Consider the following 27,228-nt stretch of genomic DNA (forward strand, 5'->3'; position numbering starts at 1 on the left):
GATTGTTTGAGGGTGAGTAGTTTAAAAGTGACCGTAATTGCGTTTCCATTACTCTTCAAATTGCACAAATTGAAATATCTAATTGAAAATACGTCTAATGGAAAATCGTCAATTTAGCAAAAATGCCCATATATCGCAAAAAAAATTTTAAGCTCGCATGAGGTGCTTTTTCATGCAATTTTAGGAATAATTAGCAAAACTGCAATGCAAACGTTTTTTTTGCATTACAGGTCACATGGCGCAAGTAAAAAGTCATTGGTTAGTGGAAATGCTGTAATTTCGCAATACTTTATCGTAATTTATAAAAAAATCGCAAACGTTTTTCACAAGTTTGTAATGGAAACACGCCTAGTGAAGGTATTTATAATGTTACAAAATATTTAGATTTCAAATATATGCTGATCTTTATATTCATCAAAGAATCTTGAAAAGTTGTATCACGGTTTCCACATAAAGCTGTTTTCAACGTAGATAATAACAACAACAAATGTTTCATAATAGAATGATTTCTGAAGGATCATGCTACACCGAGGACTCAAGTAAAGGCTGCTGGAAATTCAGTTTTTCAGTCACTGGGATGAATTATGATTTGAAATAGATTTAAAAAAGTTTTTTATATTGTAATGATATTTCTCAATATTACTGGGTTTTTTTCTATTTGTAATCAAATAAATCTAGATTGATCTTGGTGAGCAAAAAGAGACTTAATTAAAAAAATATTTGTGTATGTATATAGGGGTTGCAAGTTGCTCAAAAAGAGGCTCAAATTCGCCTGCTGGAGGGTCAGCTGCGACAGACGGATGTGATTGGCTCTTCCCAAAATCACATGATTCTTGATGCTCTAAGGGAAAAGGCGGAGTGTATCCCTGAGTTACAAGCTCTAATCCACAATGCCCAGCAAGGTGAATAATCACTTTATACTAATGTTTCAATGTATGTTTATAAATGTGTGTGTATATTTTGTGTATATGTATGTATTTCTCTGCATATATAGTATGTATGTGTATATTTATATGTGCAGCTGACACTGTAGTATTATAGAAAGGAGGTTTTTTTATTTCCTGTTTTACTGTATTCAAACAGTTCCAAATCCATTCTGTGCTTTTGCAATCATGGTATTAATTTGTCATTTTGTGCCATATGTTCCTCAGAGAATGGCTATGCAAGCACAGATGAGGATGTGTCTGAGTTTAGCCAGGCGTCGGAGGGCGGGTACGAATATATTTTTTACAGTACATTCACACATGATGATCATGAAATAATCTATCAAATCTTAAACCGCTCAACTCCCTGCTACAGTTTTCACCAAATGAAGTTGTCAGCGAGTCAAGATGACTTTAAGATGAAGGTAAACTCAAGCTTTGTGACTTAGATTTATTGTAAGACATTACTACTGTATGTTCTTTGGAAAGCAGCACTTCATGTCTGTTATAACCAGCAGGTGGCAGTGTAGTATTTAGGATTATTTACTGTGTTTTCTCTCAAAGGTTGAGCCTCGGCTCTCTGCACAAATGAAGGCGGTGTCAGCTGAGTATTTGGGCCCGATTCTGGACCTCAGCTCCAAGAACATCACTAAGTCCCTGGCGTCTCTATCAGAGATCCACGAGAACGGCCTGGTCCTCAAAGAGCCCTACTCCAGAGAGCTGGTGTCTCGAACCATCAGCCTGCCTGTCAGAGGACACACTTTGTGAGTGGAGCTCATACTGGAATAAATGTCATTCAGTTCTTAAGGGGCAAGGTGTAATCAGAATTTGGGATTCTGTCTGGATAAAGCAGTTATTCAGTTGTTTTGAATGTAACACAGTTTCTATGCTGATGTTTCAGCCCAAGGCTGTCCAGAGGATCTGACACGTCTCCCTTAACAATGAGGCAGTCATACGAACGAGGCCAGCCATATAGGTAACTTCATCACCAGAAATCTGACAATTAATGCTTTTAGATTGCAAGGTTAGATGCTAGGGGAAATTTCAGAGCAACAGTTAATAAATAAAATTCATTTTGCTTTCTAAAGACTGGAGAGAAACCGCAAAACTAATACTAAACACACTAACTCATTTTAATTTAATTGTTGGCACTCTTGGTAAATATGATCAAAAAAGGCTGTGAAATTAAATCTGCATTGTTAATCCTATTGATCTTTTGTTTTAAAAATTATACAAAAATCTATTCTTTCATTGAAGAATATACATTTAAAATGAGGGAAAATCTCATTATGAAATAAACGTTTTTCTCTAATACATGATTTGGCCAGCAAAAAAAAACAAAAACAAAAAAACAAATCAATTATTATACTATTAATGAAAAAATGAAGTAATAAAAATACTAGTGTTGGGCATCGATTAATCATATTCAAAGTAGAAGTGTGTATACTGTGTATGTTTATTATATGTATATATATATATATATATATATATATATATATATATATATATATATATAGATAGATAGATATAGATATATAACACACACACACAAATAGAGTATATATTTTGAAAATATTTACATGTATATATTTATATTCACATAATTTATATTGTATATAAATATATTTAATATATAAACATAATATACATGCAAATATACAAATATTCACAGTACACACACATACATTTTGTAAACAAATCTTCTATTTTGGATGCGATTAATCGATGACCTTCACGTTTACCGTATTTTTGCGATTAATCGATGACCTTCACGTTTACCATATTTTTCGGACTATAAGTTGCACCTGAGTATAAGTCGCATCAGTCCAAAAATACGTCATGACGAGGAAAAAAACATATATAAATTGCACTGGACTATAAGTCGGATTTATTTAGAACCAAGAACCAAGAGAAAACATTACCGTCTACAGCCGCGAGAGGGCGCTCTATGTTTTCAGTTTAGACTACAGGAGCACTGAGCATCTTAGAGCGCCATCTGGCGGCTGGAGACGGTAATGTTTTCTCTTGGTTCATTTCTCTCGGTTCATGTCAAATTAATTTTTATAAATAAGTCGCACCTGACTGTAAGTCGCAGGCCAACTATGAAAAAAATTTCGACTTATAGTCCGGAAAATACGGTATATATCTAAGAGCAAAGATATTCTTATTCCAGACATGTTTTAATTATTTCCTTAGACATTTAGTATAACCACAATGTAAAGGCCAATTATTTAAATTTTGTATTTAATAATTATTTAATTATTTAAAAACTAGTAATAGTATACATTTTCCTTTATAAATGAAAATGTACGAAGATGGTCCCTTGATAGATTTAAAGATTATTATTGTTATTATATAGTTATATACAGTATGTGTCTATTTAGTTAATATAAATATCTAATTTTAAATTTGTTATGGTTGTAGTGTTTACTTATTTTGTTGTTGTTATTTTCATTGTACTTTTTTGTTTTGTTATTAAAGGTGAAGTGTGTACCAGCTTCACTATCGATATGTTATTACTATCAGAAATATTACGTTTCAGCATACTGTTATACTCTTTCCTTTAATCAGACATGTTGTTTTCTCTCTCTGTGTGTGTGTGTGTCTGTGTTTTTCTTATTCTTTTAATGTCAGAAGTCCAGACGTAGGCTACACTCCTCCTTCTTCCCCTCCTCTCCGATCACGCAATGACCGTAACGTCTTTTCCCGCCTGACAAGCAACCAGAGTCAGGGCTCAGCGCTCGACAAGTGAGTGGCACACAAACACACAGCGACGGCATGAACTCTTTATAATCATCCGAGGCTGATTTCCCTGTAGGGTGTAACTCCTCGTCGTATCTGAGCATGGGATTTTACACCAGCCCACATGTTCTCCAGGTTTTCCTTTTCCACCAAGCTAGTTTTTCCTCCTTTAGCTATAAGTGAATGGCTTTGCTCTCTGCCAGGTTACTTCGAGTGCTTCATTACAGTATTTTAATCCACTAGTTCGGTTCCTCAGCATTAACCCTGCGTGTGCCGCAGGCAGTATCGATCTCTAATTGCTCAATATAACTCAAAGCTGACAGCAGAAGCTACTATCAGTTCTTTGACTCCTGTGAATTCCCATTATAACACCACAAGTGCGCACATTAGGGTAGGATAACCAATTATTCCACCCTCTGAAGATGGGTTTTGTTTGCACATTTCTTCCATAATTGAATCAGCAGTGTCTGATATTGCCATAGAGATCTAAATTGGTCATTTGATGTGCCTGTCAGGGATTTATCGCATTATTTCTTCACCCCCTTGAATATTGCATTCTCTGTGTGTGTGTGGGGGGGTGGGGGGGTGGTAGGGCACGAATGGCAGCAGACTGGGGATTTATCTTAATGTAATTTCTCCCAGGCCGCATCATACTGAAGTTTGTTTACAGCGTTTGGCTTGGTGTCCTGTTCGTAGTCATACAACCTCCTTTAGCACAGTAATTTTGTGTTCCGGGTTAAATCACCGTAATTAACGCCGTTTGCTAGGGCGAGCATGACTATTACTGTAGCTCATACTTAGAATTAGGGATTCGGACAAACCCCTGACGTATAGACTTGAAATGGGTGAAGAATCCTAAAATTATGTTATCCTGTTAACTACCTGTTGCTCTTTTTGAGCATGGACCTGAAATATGGTATGGACCAGAATATCACAGGCTTTTCTTTGACTTGGTCTAGTAATTGTATAACCACATCCTAGCAATCACATCACAACACCCTAGTTACATGCATTGGCACACAAGTTAAAGATAACATTTCTGTCTATAATAGCCGTTGTATGGGAATTAACTTAATATCATGCAGTGCTAATAAAACGCTTTACCAATTCTTTTTGTATCGAACTAATGTATTCTGACGCACTTTTACATGAATAATCTCACCTATTAATGTGTGTGTCAGTCACAGTCAGTGCGCTCGTCTCAGTCTATAAGCTGAAGTGTGATCTTAATTATTTTAGCCCACGAGACACTTCTCCACTTGATTACTGACTGTAATGGGAGGGACTGACTTGATTGGATTGGAATCCTGACATCCTTTAAGTTGTTGCTTCGGTTAGAATAGAATAACAAACCCGGACAGCAGACGCTAGACATTCATGCAATCCAGTATTAATAGACCTTCATCAACATTCAAATCAGCGTTGGTGTCAGCGAACCAAAGTGTCCTGTCAATTGGTCACACTCTCATTAATCTGTTTCTCAAATAAGCATGTGGTAAGTTTCTTTACGTCTGACTGATTCTGTATCTTAACGTTGCGATAATGCTTGACACTTCATTTAGATTTCATCCAATCAGATGCACTCTAAGGGACTGGTTCATATTGTTTTTCTTTTGACTCTGACTTCATTGACCAGCGGCTCACGTAGAAATGCAATTGGAAGGTGTTTAGCAGGGTTGATGCTCATCGCTGGGGCCGGGATCTTGTCACATGAATTTGTTCCTGTTCAGAAAGAGGAAGCTCTTAAAATCATGTGGCCCATTATTCTGCAGTTGTACCCAGTCTTGCTCTGATAAACCGAGTCTGTTTAAAGCATGGACACCCCGTGAGATTTGGTAATATGAAGTTTGATGTGAAATTAGTGTTTCCATTTGAAACTGTCACATCTGTACAGTACATTTGTCTTAAAGGCATATATACTAGAAGTTTGGGCTCTGTAAGATTAAAAAAAAAAAAATAAAGTCTCTTATGCTCAACAAATATTACCAAGTAAAATGGTAATATTTGGAAATGCAATATATACAATACAATATTTTTTATGAATTTTCAGCATCATTACTCTAGTATTCAGTGCCACATGATCCTTCAGAAATCATTGTTATATGAGACACTTATTATTGTGCTGCTTAAAATGTTTGTTAAAATTTTTTTTTTTTTTTTAGAGGAATAGAACTTTCAAAAGAACATTATTTATTTGAAATATAAATCTTTTGTAACATTAGGGGGGGGGGGGGGTGAAATGCTTGTTTTCACTCAATATCCTGTTAATCTTGAGTGCCTATAGAGTAGTACTGCATCCTTCATAACTCCAAAAAGTATTTGGTTTTATTATATTCATAAGAGAAAGATAGTCTGTAGGCGTGACGTGTGGGCGGAGCTAAAGAATCACGAGCGTGAGTAGATTTTTGCGTTGAGAGCGTTTGGAAGCTGTGACATTACGTGAGGACAAAACAAACCAAAACAAACAGTCAGATTCAGCGTATATTTATGATCCAGAATCAGATCCAGAGGCTGAAATTTAACAAAAGCAGCCTCAGCAACGACGTCTCTATGTGGTATGTACTTAAACTGAATAAATATTTGCTTAGTGGGTTTGGAAAATGACTAAGTTCCACTTTGTCGTCTTTTTTTTTTTTTTTTTTTTTTTAAGCTGTACATGTGGAAAGTGCAGTTTGATGACAACATCGCATGTTGTTTACTTGATGTGCTTACGCGCTGATAGCTAAGTTAACAACACAGAGATATTTGAAGCAGTTTTACTCACCGCATGCGGTTCCAACACACGATCGTGACCCTTTTTCGTTGGGATTGCATTATCCTTAAGAAAAAACGATGTGCAAATCCGGCGTCAAACTGGGCTTTGTTTGTAAAACAAGCATCTTTGAAATGCAGGGAACAAACACAAACACTTGCACAACTCCATTGATGCTCTGTAAAAATAAACTCCATCCACTGGTCTCTTTTGGTAATCTGTGCAGGGTTGTCTTGCCCTGGCAACCAAAAACACACTCCTTTTGTGACATTTCGTGACGCTCTCGCTCTGATCAGGCTGTGCTCAGCCTCTCAGTGCTCTGCTATACGGGAGCGCGCGCTCTTCTGGCAGAAGTGTCCTCAGGACCCATATAAGGAAATTCCGCTCCATGTAACGTCACACAGAGCCATACTCGAAAAAAAAACTTTTTGGAACAGAAATACTCCTTCAAACGTACAACTTAATTTTTGAAACTTTGTCCATGTTTAGCATGGGAATCCAACTCTTTAACAGTGTAAAAAACTCAGTATGCATGAAATAGCATTTCACCCCCCCTTTAAAAATGTGTGTTCTGTCAATTTTGATCAGTTTAATGTATCTGTTTAATGTGTCTGCTGTATATTCATAAAAGTATGCTGTATAAAGGTATTAATTTTTAAAAGTAAATCTTACGGAACCTAAACTTTTGAATGATAGTGTAGTTTATTTGTATTATTTTAAGTGTAGCATGGGCTTTTAAATGGTCATGACTGGAGTTAAAAAATTGGATGTAAATCTGCGCAGACGTGTTTCGAGAGTTTGTCACTTTAGTCATGTCATAAATCACATAATATTTAAGTTTTATGTGTATACTGTTGTGTTTTTTAGCATCTATTCCAAAGCAATGTCTTATAAATGCATTACTATTAATTTTTGTTTTTGACAAACATACATTTCCTTAATAATCGATTGCAACTCATAGATATTGATGATAGAGCTTAAAACGATGTCATACCCTGGTTTCAGGTTTTTCAATATACTAATTTTAGTTTTAACAACAAAATATTTTCTAAACTATTTCTGTTTGTATATCATTCATATTTCATTGTCTGCACATCAAAAATCATCCAAATTCAAATGAATGCACTTAGTATAACGTGCGAGTGATGATTATCATGTGCGGCTTTGAATCTCATCTACTTGATATTGTGTCTGTGGATAGTGAGAGCTTAGAGCGCTATAGTGTTTCAATTGCTGCACAAATAAAACAATTGTGTCGATAATACATCTCACTAAAACGCTGGCCTTTTTTATTGGTCATGAGACTCTCAAATAAAACCGCTCAAATAACTGAGTGAATTACAACAACACAAGCTCTGGGAATAAATCACTGTGAGGCTTGCCAATATGGGCTCTTTCTGTTAACATTGTGTCTTATACCAGTAACCTCACCCAATGAATTCTGCATAATCTTCCTGCTAACTCCTCCCCTTTGGTCCAGCCCTGCCCCCTGCTCCCGCCTGCTTCCTGGAAGGCTCCTCCCCCTCCCTATCTGTCTTCTACTGACTCTTCCCACCTTCCCCTAACCCAACTGCTGTTCTGCCCTATAGGTCGGATGACAGCGACTCCTCTCTCTCGGAGGTGCTCAGGTAGAGATCTCTGTCTGTCATTCTGTTTCGTGTCGCCTGGTTGCCCCGCCTGGCCACGCCCCCACCGGGTGTGGTCATGGCGTGAGCATGCATGTACCCTTTCCATTTGCATCCTGTACCGTGAACTGAGAATTGAATGAACCTTATCAACAGACATATTTTAATTGCTGGAACAATCTTGAAGGTTCAGAGGAAGCTGCCAAGCTGTTGGGAAGGCCCTATTAAAAACCTTATTTGACTCATGCAACAGCTGTGAACTAGCATCAAAAGGTGCTGTCCCATTAGCCAACTCTAAACGATTTCGGTCTGCAGTGTCACACCTACCGGCAAATCTCAATGCCTTTTGCCAACAGCCTTTAATATTTTTCTCTGATTCCCTGACACAAATTATGGAAATAACCAGATCTGACAGAGAAGATCTTGAGTAGTCACTCCCAAGTGTGACTCCCAACCAAACAATATTTTCAGGCAGTCCAGAAGTTGTTTTGAGTCAGCCAGGCCATAAACTCAGGGTTAACACCCAACCGCTGAGAGACACCCTGTCTTTTTATTCCTTAGCAACTATGCAAATGAAACTTATAAATGAAAATCAGCTGGAAAATTGGCTAGTTAGATGCAGACCGAATCTGTTAACCTGTTTAACAAGTTTTGTCTTTTTGTCCTTTGAACCACCAGTGATCTAATTCTTTTTTTTTTCTTGCAAGTTTTCTCTGGTCTCTGTTGTATAGAATCCCAGAAAATCCAATATAGTGACACTGTGATTTCTCTGTACCCCATTATCCTGACAGCACAATTGCATTTTTTCTCATTTCTTTCGAGTTGTTCTCGTTATACCATTAGAAGCTAATGGCTCTATGATGGAACATGGAGTGCTTGGAACAGCTCAGTCCCAAATTTCCTTTGAGAGACAAATCTGTTTAAGGGAGGAATCACAGGCAGCTGGCTTAACTTGTTCACCAAGTGAGCAAGCAGTGATAAACTATCCCCGAATGAAACAAAACCGCATGATGATAAACTTCACAATATGATGTCTTAGTATTTCGGCTAAATTGTCTTATCTTAAGCCAGTGTAACCGGGCAGTATTTTATTTTATTTTTTTAGATCAGCACTCTCTTTGATCAGCGTAAAGCTGAATGAGTCAGTGGGGAAGGCTTCTTTTCTCTGAGGTCTGCTCTAAATCCCTCCATGGGAATGTTCAGATAAGGTTCATTCAGAACAACTCCCCCTGTATCCATGAAAAGCACAGAAACTCCATCTCCTGACCTCCTCATGCTCGTCTTCTATAAGGAGTAGACTTGAAGAGGCAACAGGATACCCCCCCCCATCTCCACTTCCCCTTTCATGTTTTTCTCCGAGCTTCTGATTTCTTTGCTTTCAACCCAGTGGAAGGGTCCAGAACCGTGAGCTCACTACTCATTGGTTATGTTTTGCATGTAAGTTTGGTTTTAGAACATAATTTCTATTTTTTCTTCCAAGTTTGCTGTTGTCAATTGTTGTAACGTTTTGGTTTTTGCACTTGTGTGAAATGGAGTGTTTAATTTTTCATGCGTTTTTCGTACTGCAGGGCTTGCATGTCGAGTTTCTGGCTGTGTTTATAGACTTATTTTTTGTTTATGGTGGTAATGTTCATAGCGCAGCATGGCACTGCACCTGTATTGAGTTTGTTTGATTGACACTAAGTAGGGAATCAAATTGCAAGCTTTTTCATTAGTAACTCTTAACTCTTTTCTAGTTTTGTCGGATCAAATGAGCAAAAAATTAAGTTGCATGGTGTGGAGAAATTATGTGGTGCTCATTTTTGAAGCTTGCTAAAGCAAACATCACTATTACCAACTCCCAACTGTGAACGGTTTCTCCTGGTGGACAATAAAGGAAACGAAAAATCACTGCTTCAGTTAAATGCTTTATCATAGTTTGGAAGTTAGTATTCATTGATTGAAGTTCGCACACACATAAACTACTTATTAGACACTTATGTTTAAACTTCTCATACGGTTTTGATCACAATCAGTTCCTGTTCGCCAGACCTCCCTAGAGTTCCTCTCACTTTAGAGAGCACAAATGTGCCAACAGCAGCCTCTCGCGTTTCATCTGTCCACAAAGAGCTGGGATGTCCCAGTTTCCTCTTTAATCAGCCATCCTCTTGTCACCTCTGTGAGGCTGCGCCTGCACAGAGACTTTGACGGCTCCACCATCATTAGGACTTCACAGGCACTGAGCTGGACAGAGGCTGATCCTAGCCCACAGGAGACCAATTTCCCTTCATCCCAAACTCCAGCTTCATTTCTGTCTCGCTCGGCCGGCAGGATGGAGCGTTCCGAGACTGGGCTGGTCGGGAACGCTGTCAGCTTTAAGAGGAAGAGCCTCATTATTTTTTCAGGGGAGGAAAAGCTTGTTTAGCCCTGCCAGGTTGCCAATGTATGTGGGCTAATTGGCAGCCACAACTGGACTTACAATGCTTTCTTGGCAACAAAAAAAAGGCAGTTTTTGAAAAGTAATGCCTACTTTTCTTTGATTTTGTTTTTCTTCTGACAGATTACTTCCACCTGTTTACTCAAAGAAATGACCTCTCCAATTTCCAGAAGGGGTCAGTACTGAGCTGAAAACACCCCCACTGTTGTGACGGACATAATGCACCCTCCACCCTGCTCTAGGGGAAAATAAGACAGAAATAAGCAAGACGAGAGACGAGAGATCAACCCCAAAGTCATTTTACTTGTCTTGGTCCCTCAAGTACAAGACCCTGAGACCTTAAGTTTTATTTTTGTTTTCTGAAGTTCTGGAGCAGTTTATAGACGAATCCCCACTTCCGTCAAAACAACGTGTGTTTAGCACATCTCTCCCGCGATAGAAACCCTCATTTAGCCCGTGGCAGCGGTCCATCATAAATCGGACAAGAAATTCAGCTTGCCAGCTGTCAGTAAACGTTACATCCATTTGCAGTAGGCTCCGTTGTGCAGTTACAATGGATGTGGAGATTGTGGTTTTCAATCGCACACCAGATTGTTTGCACTATTGTTGGGAGAAAACAGAAAAAGCTAGTGGATGCCATCCGAGGCGAAACATTGTCCGCTTTCCGATGTGATATGAGCAATCATGACAGGTGTCGTGTGATGGTTATGCCAAGCCTGTCAGCCATTAGACAGACCACAAAATGGTGACATCATAACACGAGTTCCAACATGGTTGAGAGCAACGGTTCCTTGCTCGCTTTTGTCTGACTGCGGCTTCAGTGACTGATGGGCGGTTTGACGGTGTTCATACTGGTGGAAACGAGATTTGCAGTGTCTTTTGGGAGCTGCTGTGCTTCCTAATTGGGACCATCGCGCTCACATACAGGCTGACAAGAGGAAGAAGTGCTGCCCGTCTCCAGCAAAGAGACTTTTAAGCAATTTCTGAGGATATAAATAAGTTTAAAAAGCCCCACGTTGCTCTGCATCCTCAGAAGCGGTAGGTTCCTTCTTTTCATTGCTGCTTGAGTGAGAGAGTTTCAGTTAATCAGAAGCACAATGCACAAGTCATATCTACTTTCTGTTCTTGTGCATATCAACTCAGGCTGGATAATGGGCCATGCAAACCAATGGGGCAAAGGACCTCCAAAGAAACCTCTTGGTGCACACAGCTTAAGTGGTGCATAGAGTGCATTCTTAATACGAGGGACCCCTAAATGCAGGATAAAGATTAGGCATTAAGGACTGCATTGGTGGAGGCAGGGGGCCCCATGAAGACCGGTGCCCAGAGATCCTGACATGCATAATTGTTTTTAATCAAACACATAAAATGGTTTGGCTTGTACTTACATTTCAAAATGTCAGAATTAGTCATAGTTAAATTATGTGTTACTTTTGCCTGGGATAAACTGAAAACAGCACCTAGGTGCCTAACATTTCTGTCAGTTGCAGCCTTTTGATAGAGAGCCGATCATGCTTCTGCCAAACATATGGACATCGAAGTTGTCTTAAAATAGATCCACTTTCTGCGCTACCCTGCAAAGTCAGCAGTGACCAACTGAGCGGCTTTGAAATGCGGATTTTAAGCTTCTGAACCCAAGTTCTCAACTCACAGAGGAGTTTGCTGCAGTTTGCATCAGTCGAACAGGCTTCCCTTTCAAGTGTGCATTTGGCTTGGCTTTGCAGCCAATGTGACATCAACGTCACATGTATCGGCTCCCCTGCTGCTTGGCAGTTGTACACTACGACAGGACATAATTAGCACCTGCTCGATATATGGAGTCTGTTTTATTGTTTTCACTGATGTTCGTCTGCCTGCTTCATGGCCGTATCCTGTGTGACCCATGGAGTCCGGAGAGAGAAAGACAGAGAGGAGGCCTGTCAAACGCAGCTGGAGTCTGATAAATCAAATGAAATATCAGCATGTTGACAATGAACTTGTGGGAGAGCAGCTGAAGGTTGGGGTCCTGAAGTGTGCATGGTTCAACCGCCGGATCTCACAAAGGAATGGATGTGAACAATGCAGCCTGCCTATTGAATCATGTCCATCTAGCAGTTCCATTGACCTCTCTATTCAGTGCCTGCTATAATACTTAATACTTAGTTTATTTAATACTGCTGGTTAGCAGTTATTTATATAGTTTTTTTCCAGTTTAATTCTTGCAAACTAAAAGCTCCATGTACTTGCTTAGCATACCGTTAGAAAAGCATTAGCTTAGCGCTGCATAACATACTAGCTTAGCCCATACTCGAAGTCTCTTACCCTACAGCATTCTTTACAGCTTTAAAATGCCCCTATTATAGGTTATGAAAGGTTCATATTTCGTTTTTCGGAATCTCAAATGACAAATTTACATGTATGCAATGTCAAAAAACGTATAATAGTCTTATAATTTGCGTTTATTTTTACCTATTTGCTCAGTGAGTCCCAAACGTTTCGTTTAACGATTCATTTTTCCAAACCCCTACTTTATGTGACACTAATCTGCTGTGATTGGTCGGATTGGTCTCATTTTCATGTCATCATGCCTTTAATGCCTGATAAAGCAGTGTTTGTGAGTGCAGTGCTGCTTTGTTTTAGTGTTACTGGTGAAACCGCTACTTTTACCGTTCCAAAAGCGCCACCTATTGGCAAAGAATGTATTTGTATTTTCATTCAGACCAAGGAGAAAAGACCAACAAGTGGGCGTGCACTATGCTAATGTTTCATGTAGGTGTCAACATGAAACTGCTTGTGATTCGTTTTTAAAAACAACTCGTTTTAATGATTCAGTCGACTCTTAAAACTTTATACACGGTGCACTTTTAGATTTAAAACTTTGCAGGATGTTTTCATTCACTTAGAGCTGTTACACACTGAATGAAAGGCAATTTTAAAAAAATCCATAATAGGGGCACTTTAAATCTGCCATTACTAAAGGCTAATCGGACCCAGGCAATTTTACTTCACAAACCTGACAATAACCTGTAATTAGGTTAACGGTTTGGGATCATATCAGGAGACCTTCTTCCCATTTAGATTTGTTTTCCTTTCTATTCTCCCTCAATCTGTTGTTCATCCACACATTGATGCGAAAAATAGTTTTTAGGCTTTTTTTGTCCATCCGCATGAAACAGATGGCACACTTTGTATTTGAACACAGAAAAGCTTTATTGCAACATCCTCCTTTCCTCCTGCTTAACTAACCTCAGAGACTTAACCACGTCACAACAGTGTTTTAAAATGCTATGCGTCTTTGTGCAGGGGTGTGATCACTCCCACAGGTGGGCTGAAGGGTGGCAGGACGGCCCCGCTGCAGTGTGTGGCAATGGCCGAGGGACACACAAAACCCGTGCTTTGCCTGGATGCCACAGATGAGCTGCTTTTCACTGGCTCCAAAGGTACAGTTTTTCATTCTGAACCTTTGAGAGGAAAACATAAACACCCATAAACACACAAACATGAGCCAGTTTGAATGACATTTTTTCGAGGTCACGGTTTCAGCATGCTTTATTGAGCTATTCAGCAGCCCACTGCTGTAACTGTGGGCAGCTCAACAGAAATCTTGTGCAGCTTCATATATTACTCACAGTGCTTCAGTTATTATTCCTTTAGACCTAATTGCATGTTTTGCGCTTTTGCATTTAGCAAATTATGTTTTTTTGTCTTGTGCAACCTTGTGGACATTGAATACAAATTTTAACTTTTAATACACTGATAAAATTAATTTCTAAACTTAATTAAATTGAAAGTGTATAACATTTTAAGCAGGTCTAACCTTTTGCCAATTTGCCTAAAGTGCACTTGTTACTTGAGGCTGAAGGATGCATTTGACTGGCGTAGAGCGTCATAAAAAAATGTAATACCTGTAATTCAGATCGCACCTGCAAGATGTGGAACTTGGTGACTGGACAGGAAATCGTGACCCTGAGAGGACATCCTAACAACGTTGTGTCGGTCAAATACTGCAGCAACTCCGGCCTGGTCTTCACAGTTTCTACTTTATATATCAAAGTTTGGGACATTCGTGATTCTGTCAAGTGTGTCCGGACGTTCACGTGAGTGTCTTTTCAATGTATGACATTAGCATTTAGCCGTAGCATCTGAATGAATCTAGTTTTATGTTTAACATTACATTTCATTTCAACACGTCCATCTTTAGGTCATCGGGTCAGGTGGTCTCAGGCGATGCCTGCGCTAGTACAACTAATCGCACTATCACTACGGCTCAGGGCGAGTTCCAGATCAACCAGATCGCCCTCAGTCCCTCTGGATCTGTGCTGTACGCTGCTGCAGGCAACACTGTCCGCACATGGGACCTCAACAGGTGCATAGTTCATTCCTAAGTCGTGTGCAACTGGTATTAGCATTTATTGATGGTCGTTTATTGATGAATTAATAAACCTACCAAGTGAAATGACTGTACTGAGTATATTCTGTTATATTCGGTGTGTGTGCAGAATGCAGGCCACTGGGAAGCTGACCGGACACACTGGGTCAGTCATGTGTCTTACAGTGGGTTATTCTGGAGGGGGCAAGGATCAGGTGATCACTGGATCCAAAGACCATTACGTTAAGGTACATTTAACCATTTTTCTTTATTTCCTTTTTTTTTATATAGGTCTCTTCTCTTCATGTAGTCAGCTAGGATTCAGATTTGACATTGAGTGCAATGTTGTGCTTATAATTTAAGAAAATATTTACATCAAAAGCAGTTATAATTTAGAAGTAAATTACCATTTTCTACCTCGTTTTTGACTATGGTTTAAACAATTGCAACATCTTTGCATGTGAAATAAGTATCATGCATGTGATTTATGCATTTGCAGTCAGCTAATCATGTAAAGTGTTATGTTTCCAGTACATTTGCTCTATCAAAGTTTCATTTTAACAGCGCTGGGAATGGTAGTTAGCTTCAAGTGCATGAATTCTCTAGGAGTTTTGTTCAGTGCTGACTCACATTCTCTTGTCAATGTTCTCATCATAACCAAAAAAAAAAAGGCTGACACAATGCAAATTTGAGTTTCATTACGCAGATTTTGTGAGAGAGGAGAACTGCGCTCAACTTAAGTGATCGACAACTCCAGTGCTTATAAAGGGATCGTTCTTTATTCGCTTTCTGTATATATTTAACCCCAATATCTGTTGTTTTTCATGCTTTTAATGTGCACATGACTCAATGGCTTTATTTACTGATTTCCCCTTGAAGTAAATGATTTTGAAACAGAACGTCTGACCACATAAGTCCTTACATATCAAAACAGTCATACTGCAGTCTTGTGCCAATGTATTCATCTCTAATGCATAATAAAAACCTATAGAAAAAAGTTGTTTTGGCAGCTTTGGTTTCAATCAAATCTTTTTTTGAACTAACGAGAGAGGTTTTAGTTCTGAAATTTGCAGCATACAGTATGCATTATATGTCAAAAATCATTCTGAATTCATGACCCCTTTAATGTAGATATTCGATGTTGCGGAGGGAACCCAGGGTAACATCGGACCAGCTCATAACTTCGAGCCCCCTCATTACGATGGGATTGAGTGCCTTGCTGTACATGGCGACGTACTGTTCAGTGGATCCCGTGACAATGGCATTAAGAAATGGGATCTGGGACAGCATGAACTTATTCAGGTAAAAGTGAGAAGATTAATTCTGCATGTAAGCATCTTTTGGTCTTTTGTTAATGTGTGATGTCATAATGTCACATGGTGGATGGGGGAAGAAGGTTCACATCGACTAGAGCTAAAAAGTCAAAAATAATGGAAGACTATTATAAAATGATGTAAAAATGCATTCAACAAAATGAGTCTCCTGCATATCAAGGAAATATGAATTATTAATACCACAGGTATATTTTATTATTGTGATGCTGAAATCCAAAATCAAGCACAGATATCCCCAGGAAAATCAATGTGTGATGATGAATGGAGATCTTATAGCTGTAAACATTTCCAGTTTGTTTGTCAGTTGTAGGGTGAAAGACTTCTTGATTTAATTCTTGATTCTTCTTAAATTCTTCTTAAATCTTTATTTTCATTATTCTATGAAATGCATATATCTGGGTTCAATCAGATCACATCTTTATATTTTAAGTGACTGACAGCAGACGCTACCTCTCTCCCTCAAAAGGAAGACGTTTATATCCCAGTGCAGTTAGCAATGTGTTAACAGCAAGTTTATCTAAACACTTTACTTACTTGCCTGCAATCTTGGATTGCACAACTGGGTAAATTTGCCAAAATAATGTGCTTTGGTTGCTCTCTTTTATGATAATTTTCATCTGCTTCCCTACAGGCCTGTTGGCCAGATCAGCAGCAGAACTTGGTAGAAATGTTCGGAGCTTCATGAATGTCTTATTTCTTTCATAGGATATATCTTTTTATTAAGTTTTTCAATTTAAATTTGGCTTGTTTGTCGAGCTCATTTGTAGTTTTGTTATTACTGGTGCTTTCCTACTAAGTTGTGCTTATAGTAAGGGTTAGAGGCACACACTATTGAACTGTGGAACACACAGATAAGACTGACACCGAAAATGGTGCAGTTTGTAGATCGGGGGTGTTTTAAAAACTAGAATGATGCTCGTTTCTCCACAGCAAATCCCAAACGCACACAAGGATTGGGTGTGTGCTCTGGCGTTTGTTCCCGGGCGGCCCCTGCTCCTCAGCGCCTGCAGGGGGGGGATGCTCAAGGTGTGGAACGTGGACAACTTCACGCCCATCGGAGAGATTAAGGGCCATGACAGCCCTATCAATGCCATCTGCACCAATTCCAAACAGATCTTTACCGCCTCCAGGTACGTGCATCAGAAGTAATAAATTACTAGTGATGCATGATTCATGGGGAAATTATTTTGGTTCTATCGTTTTATTTATTTTTATTTTCTTTAATGGTCAGGTTTGCAAATTTGAAAAATGGACAGTTTGTTCGTGACTCAGACCAATCTGATAAACAGAGTCAGTTACTAGTGTGTGTGTGTGTGTGTGTGTGTGTGTATATATGTATGTATATATATAGGATCGCTTAAAGTTGCAGTGATATTGAAGTAGCGACAGATCCTTTCTTCCATGTTATGAGTTGAATATGAGTGTAAAGGCTTATCAAAAACAAAGTATAATACAATATAATAATACAATACACTATTGGTTAATGACTTGGATCTATGCATTGATTGCTGCCTGAATTTGGAGTTGTGGGCATTGCAATCAAAAACTGCAGATGAACAGAAGTTTGCAGGTGCGACCATTAAGCAGACTAAATGATTGAAGGCCTGCATAAAACATGAAACCTATATGAAACCCAGGTGAATACAACGAGTATATTTGCTTGTTTGAAATGAGATTTTTTTTTAATTAGACACTCTATTTTGTCATTGACCCATATATTTCTGACACAAGTCACAAAGGCCATATATTTCTGCGTTTGTGCATCAGCATGTGTACAAGGATTTCAAAACCGTTATATTAGCAACATTACTTTGTTAGACATTTTCAATATGCAAGGGAAAGCCTATAGGAGTTGGTAAACACTTTATATGGCACGAACATTTATCTAAATTATGCTAGGAGTTAAAAACTCAACTGGAACACGCAGATATGCAAAAATGCAATAAATGCATCAATTCATCTTAATCGAACACTGGTAATAAATGGGCTGTATTTGCCACATGAATGTATGGAAATACATTATGACGTAAAAGAAAAGATGAAAGAACCTGTTTGCAGGTCATACTTCCCATCTCTAAATTAGAAGAAAAGTTCATAGGTGCCTTGGGAAAACAAGCATGCATAAAGAACATTTTCACATCCTATAGAAGAACAGGTTTAACTATAATAATAATATAAGCAGTTATTTGTTATTATTCAGTTATTTATGGGTCATCATCTCAATGAGTCTGTTATGACTTGCTCGTCTGTTTCTGCAACTCTGTTCAGTCTCTTACTTTCTTCTGACGTCTTTTTCCAGGCAGTAGACTACTTTTAAAAAGTTCAGTCGGACTAATATGTTTTTAAGACCTACTTTTGTGCATTTTGGGGTGGGCCGGGGATTGTGGGATTGTTTGACTGTTCTTCATTAATGTGCCTCTAACAAGGCTCTCCTGTTCTTTCAACTGTCTTTCTCTCGCTCTTATCTCTTCCCTCTGTGCTGTGGGGCTTCATAACCACAGTGACTGTCGGGTGAAGTTGTGGAGTTATGTCCCCGGGCTCACGCCCTGTCTGCCCCGTCGGGTCCTGGCCATCAAGGGCCGGGCCACCAGCCTCCCCTGAGCCTCCACTAACCACCTCCTGCCCGGTTCCCTCTGGTACTGTCCTTTCTCTCGATGTCCTTAGCTGTAACTCTTCTAACAAACACACTTATCACATAACAGTGGTCATTTCAGCCCGTTCAGATCATCTGATGCATGTTGCAGCACACAGAAGTGGCAAGAATCTTCCAAAACCTCAAGCTGCGATCTGATTGGCTGGTTACTTCGCAACTTGCGTAGTTGCATTGAGCCTATTTGGAAACAAAATGCTGACCAGGCTGCTAAAATAACTGTTTCTGAGGGAAAACTAGTTGCAGGGTTTGCAAGGTGACATTTGAATATTTAAAGAAGAATGTTGTTTTTAGCAATTTTGTAGCTACATGATATAATCAGGCTCAGCTGTATGTTTGCATTTAAAAAGTGTGCAAACATTTCAACTGAATATTGGTATAAATGTGTGGAAAAGGGGAGAAAATAAAGGTTTAAAGTCCCTCCCAAAAATGTAAAATAGACCAGGATAAATACATGAGAATGAAACTGTTCCAGCAGAGTAATTCATGAGATCTTGATTTATTAAATCAAGCGCGAAGGTATCTGTATCTGATGTCATCTTTACATTGAAAAAGTGGAATGAAAAAACTAGAACGTGCAAGACTGAAGGAGCTGTTTCTGCAGAAGTTTGTGTGCTGTAAATGTTAGTAAAAGGTCTACAATATTTTATTGACAGATAAGATTAGAGCTTGACTGGAAATTTATTACCCAGTCTGTCACAGATAATGTGAATGTTAGTGATTATTTCCAAAAAAAGTACATAATAAACGAACACTTACCCATTAGTTAATTATATACAAGTAATTTTTATTATGAATTGATGAATGTTTAAAATGAGTCATTGATTAAGAAATACACACAATTATATATATATATATATATATATATATATATATATATATATGTATTTATGTATGTATATGTGTGCAATTCTTTTCATAATATACAAATATATTTTTATTTATAATAATATTTGATCTAAAGTAGCATATATATATATAAAGATATTTTTTGCTACTATTTCTTTGCTATTATCATTATTATTATTATTATTTTTCATTGATTCATTTAAATTCAGATTCTTTAAATGATGTCTCTGGGCTATGAAGAGAGTACAGTAGGGACATGTAAGGCCGTTTACTGCAGGTTAGTGGTTGACCAGGACATTTACAAACAGGAATTGATTCTGGCGGCTCCTGGCAGTCAGTGCAGATACTTGAGCAAATGTGTGACAGTTCCTGAAGGTTAAAGACGAGCCGAGCGGCGGCGTTTCGAATGTGCTTGAGGGGACATGAGCCACAGAGTGTCTGAGAATAAACTACACCGCTCAACTGTGGCATTTTGTTGTTGTCAATTATTTCTCACTCTGTCAATTGTATATCATCTTTCTCTGTGTGCATCATCTCTCTGCTTCCAGCTCTCATACAGTTTCATTTCATAGGCCGACTTCTTTTCAGGTGTTTGATCCCACAGAACTCTCCTTTAGCTCTTTCACTTCGGGCCAGTAAAGGAAAATTGTACAAATAAGACTCTATTCATAGTTTCATTTCAATGCACTCAAGTGGCTCATCTTTTAGAGAGCAATAAAAGCCTGTTGCAACTTTTAATTGCATTCAACACCAGTGGTGTAAATCTGTTTAATTGGTTCTAGTTAAGGTCTAGGAACCACAAGATACATCCTACCTCAACGCCCCGCAAGACTTGGTGCTGTTTCACTGGGATCCATTTCATTATTGCGGTTTAGAAATTGTCATAAGTTACTTCGAAACTGAAGTGCTTTTCCTACTGCAAGACCTAGAAATTTGGGCTAAAACCTTCATGCGCAAACCACATAAAATTGTGTATGATTAATGCATAAAACAGAAAAAAACATTAGGTTAGGAAAAACTTACATAATTTTTTTTTTTACTAATAATTTTCTCATCTTATACAGTTTTGCTTTTCAGGTGAATTCATTTTTTTTTGTGAAGAACTTATTTTGAACTTTATCTCAACCTAAAGACCCATTCATTTGCGCCCCACTGCGATCTTTTTCTTCAGAGATCGAGTGTGTTCGTTAAGATACGAGCATGCGGTTCTGTGGGCTGGTTCACACAGCGGGGTTTTGATTTTTATTGGGATAAAGCGGTGCATGCACCTAATTGGTGAGAGGAGCGGGGACTGTGGCGCTTCGCTTTGTGAACTCCTGGTTTTGATGTTTGTGCCATCTCTTCAATGTGAGGAGCTACTGTGATGTGTCTGAAGATTCAGACAACCGAGTGTGTCTGTCTTTCTGATTACTGGCCTTGTGCATCTCCTCCACCTCTCATTTTATGTCTCCTTTTTTTTTGTTTCTTCCATCCCACAGTGACATGAGAGTAAAGATCTGGAATCCGAAGATGGGGAAGAAGAGGTGACGATCCTCCAGTTGGAACGGTTCTATCAGTGGAGCCTTTCTGGGCTGTCGGCTAATTGGACACCACAGCTTTAGGTGTCTGAAACCGACCTTGGCGATGAGTCCATGGGTCAGCCTTCTCTCTCCAGACGGCCAGTTTTACGGAGATGGTGCAAAGTTGAAAACGGAGTCTGTTCTGAGGAATACAATGATCATATGTGTCTGAGGAACTGCCAGATGCTTTCTTCTGGATGTTTTTATGGTGCCATTCTGGTGATGCCTGAACTGTATTATCTGTACAGTGAAGCGTCCTTCTGCACTTCCTGTCCCAGAGGTGACTTCGTCTGTAGCTGCTGAGTTTACCTCTGAATATTTATCATGTGATGGAGTCACTTCAAAGTCTTTTTTGTAATTCCTAGAGAGCCATATGATTTTAGCTTCGACGTAGTATCAGAGACTGAATCACTTTTTCTCAGTATCCAGAAGATTGGCACCTTTTGTGTTTACTAAGAATGAGCAGATGCAGTCCCACATTCCCTTGAAACATTGTGCAATATAAAGGACCACAATGTTTTTCAATGCCTTCCTCTGGACATTTCAGATAACTAATGGCTTCCGTAAACTCCCCTAAACCGCAGCCAAGCACCGTACAGCTGATCCACGTCCTTTCCTTTTAAACTCATCCGCTCCATCCTGCTGTGAATTTTATGTTTTCTACCTCAGGTTTAAAATGAGATTTTGTATGCTAAACCTCCACTGGTTCTGGCTTCTTGCAGATGTCAGGACTCCAGCTTTATTGTCTTCTAGATGTGTGGCTGGAGGTCTCAGAAGTGTAAAGCGGTTATTGAGAGTCTGCTGAGTGGGCATTTTTGAGAGTCTGCCTATGTAATAAGCCTAACTCATCAGGGGATTGAGTTTAGTGACACTAGCAGGCAGTTTTAGGCAGAGTTAGTTGTTACCTCAGGCTCAAGCATCTGACTGAAAGGCAGCGATCCCCTTAGGAGAGTAGAAAAGGAAGCAGTTTCATGGTGCTGGACACAGTCCTGGTACGAATTTCAGACAATCTAACGCTGGAATGTTGGATGAAAATTGGGACGTTTTGTTTTGCCCATTAGTTTTCCTGTATTATGGGTACCCTTAATAACACTTTAAAACAGAAGTGTTAAAGAATTTGCACAACGGCTACTGATCATTTATTTCTGGTCCTCAGCATTTAGATTTTTCAGTTCACAGTTCACCTTAAAAATGAAAATATTTGAATACTCTAAACCTTAATGGCTTCCTTTCTGCAGTGGAACAGAAGTAGTAGTTTAGAAGATTGTTCAAACTGCTCTTTTCCATAGAAATGAAGGTACATGGAGATGGATATTTTGAGCTTCAAAAATCTCCCAAAACACCACAAAAATAGTATATAATATGGGTGTTCTATATTCCAAATCTTCTGGAGCCACACACACAAAAAATTATTTAAAATGTAATTTATTATTCAATAAAAATCATCTCACCTCTTATTCTTGTCAGTGTACTGTGTATTCAAGTATGCAAATTATATATATAACGTTGGACTACTTGGATTATGTTTTTATGCTTGTTTTGTAATTTTTGCTCTTGATTTTGCCCATTCATTGTCAATCTGGATAAGAGCAGCTGGAACAATCTGCTAAGCTTCTCCTTCTGTGTTCCAATGAAGAAAGAAATTCATAAGTTTGGGACAACATGAAGTTAAGTAAATTATTGCAAAATCTAAATTTTTCACACAATTTACCCCTTTAAGACACCATAATAAGTTAAACATTAACATCAGCCATCGCTGTTTCTCCGCTATCACACTTTTGAACGAGCATCAAGCATTTTAAAGACCGCAGTGTTAAAGTAGGTCAAGTTGGGCACCGTGTTTTCCAATCCTTCACTCCGTATTAAATGAAATAGGAAGCAGCCTCCTCTGCATCGGAGGATACGACGTGCCTGATGGGGGTTCGTGGGCGTCAGCGAGCTTGTTTTGCTAGAACACATGCAGCTTTGTTTATTTTAACACCATCAATCTTGCTGTGCCACGCGCTGTTCCCTTCTCAGGCTTTCCTAGATTTACAGTCTTTTTTAATGAAACATATCTATCACTCTTATCTGCACAACATTTTTTGGATGGCCCTTGGCAATTCACCACCTGAATTCAGCCGCATATACGAGCCTTATTTACAGACGAGAGATGTGGTTTATGTGATGAAGGACCCACAGAATGGATAATCACACGTCAAGTGCAGCAGGATTCCCAAGCTACGAAAAGAGATTTTAACTAATTTGCAAGTTACCCTTTTTGAGTTCGATTTTTCCCCTTTTTTGAAGACAATGTGATGTCGCAAAGCTGCTGTCAGTCATTTAAAGCTACTATACAGTGGTTATATATCGCATTTCTAAGGATGAGTCTTAGGCTGGAGTCATTTGCATACTGTAAAGCTCATATGCATACATTAATATTCATAAGGAAGAATGCAGTATGGGCTTCCTTAACCTTTAGGTTAATAGGTTTCTACCAGTGGTTGGCACTATATATATATCTCTTTAAATTTAACAGTAAATTGAGTCTGTGTGTACTACACCATCTTTAAGCCGGTATGTCATCCTCGTTGTGATTATATTTGGGTTTATGATTCTAGAATGTAGAACTATTAACAATATAAGCAGTTTTTTACCAAATGATACATTTGGAACGAGTAATACAGTTGTATATATATAACACTTTTCTGTGAAGTCTTTTAAAATAAGGCCATATTTATTAAATAATGATCAGAGCATCTACTTCAAAGGACATTTGTTTTGAAAACTGTGTGAAATTTTGCTTTGTACCATCTTGCATCTTTTTTTTTATTTGCGTCTGTTTTGTTCTTAAAGTGAGATCAAAATGTACAGCGTCAAACGTGTTGCCAAAGTTTGATTTAAATAATCACTAAATAATTGTCCTACATTACCTCCCATTGGATCACTTATTGCAATATTGTGCATTTATACTGGTGTCATGTTTAAATGAAAAAAACCCCCCCGCCTCATTCGAAAAACAAGAGTTAAATGAATTTCTGCGAATGTTGTTCGTAAAAATGTTTTTGAATTTATTGCATAGTTGCAGTTTACAGTACATAACGCAAGAATTTACACAATTATTTTCCGTACAGTTTCTATAATTCTGTTTGTTTCTGTAATAAGTGCCCCTCACTAGTGAGTTTACAAAAGACTGTGCGTCTTTAACTCATTTCATTTTTGAAATGAAAAAGCATTGCTTTGAATAGAATTTAGAAAGATTTTTGGTACCACTGTAAAATTCTTGGTAAGACAGCTTGTCAGAATGTGCTTGGTATTGCTAGGACTTAAAGACTGTGAAATTGGTTTGCAAATTCAATTCCATAACAACACTGAAAATTTCAGCCTCTCACTTATTTCTTCATTGGGTCTGAAAGCACATTGCTTCTGAGATTGACAGTTAAACCTTAAATACACCTTAAACTGACACTTTTTTTTACAGCCATGTCAATCAGTGGCCTGCAATTCCTGGTGCTCAGCTTAAAGTCGGTCTTAACTTTCAATGCACAGTACCTGAAGCTTCGGGGGTTTATCTTTCTTATGCATTCAGCTTCACAGCAGTAGTTTACCAGTGGTACTTTTAGTGCTGTAGCATAACGCTGCTTATATTTTATATTCTTGGCCAGTGATGCATGGTTGTATAAGCTTCTACATCTGTATACAATCTCAGAGGAAAGCTTTTCTGTTGACACCTGTTTATTGATCAGCGTAGTGCTAACTTGTGGCTTTGCCTCTCTGTGATGCCAAAGGTAAGCAGGTTGCTACTGTTGCCCCAGCTGCCTTAACCCCTCTCTGTCTCTCCTGGGGTGAATCGCAGTCTTACCTCACTCTTATGCCATTGCGAAATGCTGCTGTTAAATCCCTGTTTTGTGGAAGAAAAAAAAGGGTTTCAATGGGGTGCTTTTTAGTTACCTGGCAACCCAGGTAGGCAATTAATACGCAGATTAGAAAAGGCATTTAAGTAATAGAGAAAAAGAGGCTGAAATTAAAGGCTTGACAGACCAATCAGTCATTTTAGAGCCGTTCTGCTGTAACACCAAGTGAAGTTGGCGGTTTATTGATATTCAGGAGCAGGTGAAGTGCATCGGGGCGTGTATATATATATATATATATATATATATATATATATATATATATATATATATACACACACACACCAAAAATGGTTACAGGTGCCTTTAATCGCATTGACTCCTCCTCCAATGTAAATGATTGTACAGAGTTTCTTTCTTTTTGTTACATGTGCATGCAACCAAACTGGGTGTAAAATATCTGACTGTATATACTGTACAGGTTTTATTTAATAACGGTTCAAAGCGTTCCTCCAGAAAAATAAATGAAAAATTCTGAAATATTTTTGCTGTGTTTTCAATTCCTTTTCACCAGTGGCAGGAGTTCATTCTCAATCTCTTGGGCTGTTTTCTTGCTGTTTATCTCGGAGATAGAATTAGGGTTGAGTTCCTTCCTCGTTTCCTGTCTGTGATGACCCTGAAGAAATGATCTGTCCGTATAGAATCAGCGGCTTGCTGTCATCACACACAGCGCACTACGGAAGGGGGGAATCGCATGAACCTGTCAGTGCACATTTCACCTCACAATCAAAAGTTACAAAATAAATAAAAATGCATCCTAAACTTAATAATGTCAAGTCAAGTCACCTTTATTTGTATAGCGCTTTATATGATACTGATTGTCAAAGCAGCTTTACAGAGCTTAACAGGAAAAGAGGTTGCCAATAATGCAAGAGGACAATAACAGAGTAATTATTCAAGCAATTATATTTATGTATTCAATCTGATCCATGATAACTGGTATAAGATAAACAGGCCCAACACCGTATGAAAAGCATCCCCATAACATGATTTTTGCACATTCACGCTTCATAGTCTTCACAATGTACCGAGGCTTGATTTCAGTTTCTGACGGTCGTCTGACATACTGTCGATGTCCACTAGATCCAAAAAGAACAATTTTACTCTCATCAGTCCACAGAATATTACACTATTTCTCTTTGGGCCAGCTGATGTGTTCCTTGTCCATTTGAACAGATTTTGCACGTCTTTTTTTCAACAGTGGTGTTTCTTGCTCACAGCTTAGCTTCGATCAAACATCTTCTGACTCTAACAGTACTTACAGGTACAGTAATTATAGATCATCTTTGATCTTTCTGGAGGTGATGATTGGCTGGATCGTTGCCATTCTGACTATTCTTCGATCCGTTTCAACAATAGACACTTTTTCTTCCACGTTTCGGGTTTTTGTTGCCATTTTAAAGCCTTTGAGATCTTTTTACCTGAGCATCCTATGATTTACTGCACTGCGAGTTTTCCCTCCTCAAGTCAACTTTTAATCAAATTGCATTGTTCTTCTGAACAGTGAATGGTTCCTGTTTTACTTTAGAATTTAGAACCTATCCCTCTATCCATCCAATTTTAAAGTAGCATTTTTTTTTGCAGATTCATGCACGTGTACGTGTGTAAAATATCAAATGTAAGTATAAAAGATGCTAATAATGATCATGTGGACATGACTGTTTTCATCACAGATACAGCATAATGTACAGACTGCCATTCAGGCCATGTACAAACCTTGAAGGGAAAACCCTTATTCATCACAGAAACTGTGATATTTTCCTTTCTAATGGTGACAAAAGACTCGGATGTGACATTTCTAGTAGGGATTGATCGAGGTTTCAGTTTCCCAGCGGATGTCTCTGAAAATGTCGAAAGTTTGAACTTGCAAAAACATTTAGCAAAACAGAACGGTGACAAAAATGTATTCGTAACAACGTTATATTGACTGCGTCTGAACACTGACTCAGCCGAACGGCCCCTGATGTTGTTACAGAGTGCAGGGGGAGATAAAGCTTTCCGGAAAACCAATGCAATTTAAACGGCAGTCATACATCTTCATTTCACGTGTAAATCACCATCATTAACTGCTGAGGCTGTGCTTGTCTTCCTTTCCTCAGAAGGACTGTAGGATGATGATGGACGAGTGGCAACAACATAT

At 38.6% G+C, this 27,228-nt stretch overlaps 1 protein-coding gene across 4 annotated transcripts in view; it reads left to right on the plus strand.

Annotated features, from left to right (window-relative positions):
• The window catches only part of LOC128022586 (kinesin-like protein KIF21B), an 81,903-nt gene extending 56,535 nt beyond the window's left edge, over positions 1-25,368 (plus strand). The window contains exons 21-35 of one of the 4 annotated variants that reach the window (XM_052610285.1): positions 737-902; positions 1,152-1,212; positions 1,300-1,348; positions 1,488-1,687; positions 1,825-1,899; positions 3,558-3,671; positions 8,007-8,045; positions 13,741-13,877; positions 14,354-14,534; positions 14,639-14,803; positions 14,937-15,054; positions 15,938-16,108; positions 17,071-17,270; positions 18,642-18,776; positions 21,118-25,368. In XM_052610285.1, the coding sequence (XP_052466245.1) occupies positions 737-902; positions 1,152-1,212; positions 1,300-1,348; positions 1,488-1,687; positions 1,825-1,899; positions 3,558-3,671; positions 8,007-8,045; positions 13,741-13,877; positions 14,354-14,534; positions 14,639-14,803; positions 14,937-15,054; positions 15,938-16,108; positions 17,071-17,270; positions 18,642-18,741 (1,776 nt within the window). In that variant the 3' untranslated portion in view covers positions 18,742-18,776; positions 21,118-25,368. The remainder of the gene's footprint in view (positions 1-736; positions 903-1,151; positions 1,213-1,299; positions 1,349-1,487; positions 1,688-1,824; positions 1,900-3,557; positions 3,672-8,006; positions 8,046-13,740; positions 13,878-14,353; positions 14,535-14,638; positions 14,804-14,936; positions 15,055-15,937; positions 16,109-17,070; positions 17,271-18,641; positions 18,777-21,117) is intronic. The other 3 variants (XM_052610289.1, XM_052610286.1, XM_052610287.1) reach the window with 3 other exon arrangements.
• The last annotated feature ends 1,860 nt before the right edge of the window (positions 25,369-27,228 follow it).

The sequence above is a fragment of the Carassius gibelio genome, chromosome A11, assembly GCF_023724105.1.
Source record: "Carassius gibelio isolate Cgi1373 ecotype wild population from Czech Republic chromosome A11, carGib1.2-hapl.c, whole genome shotgun sequence".
NCBI classification, from domain to species: Eukaryota; Metazoa; Chordata; class Actinopteri; order Cypriniformes; family Cyprinidae; genus Carassius; species Carassius gibelio.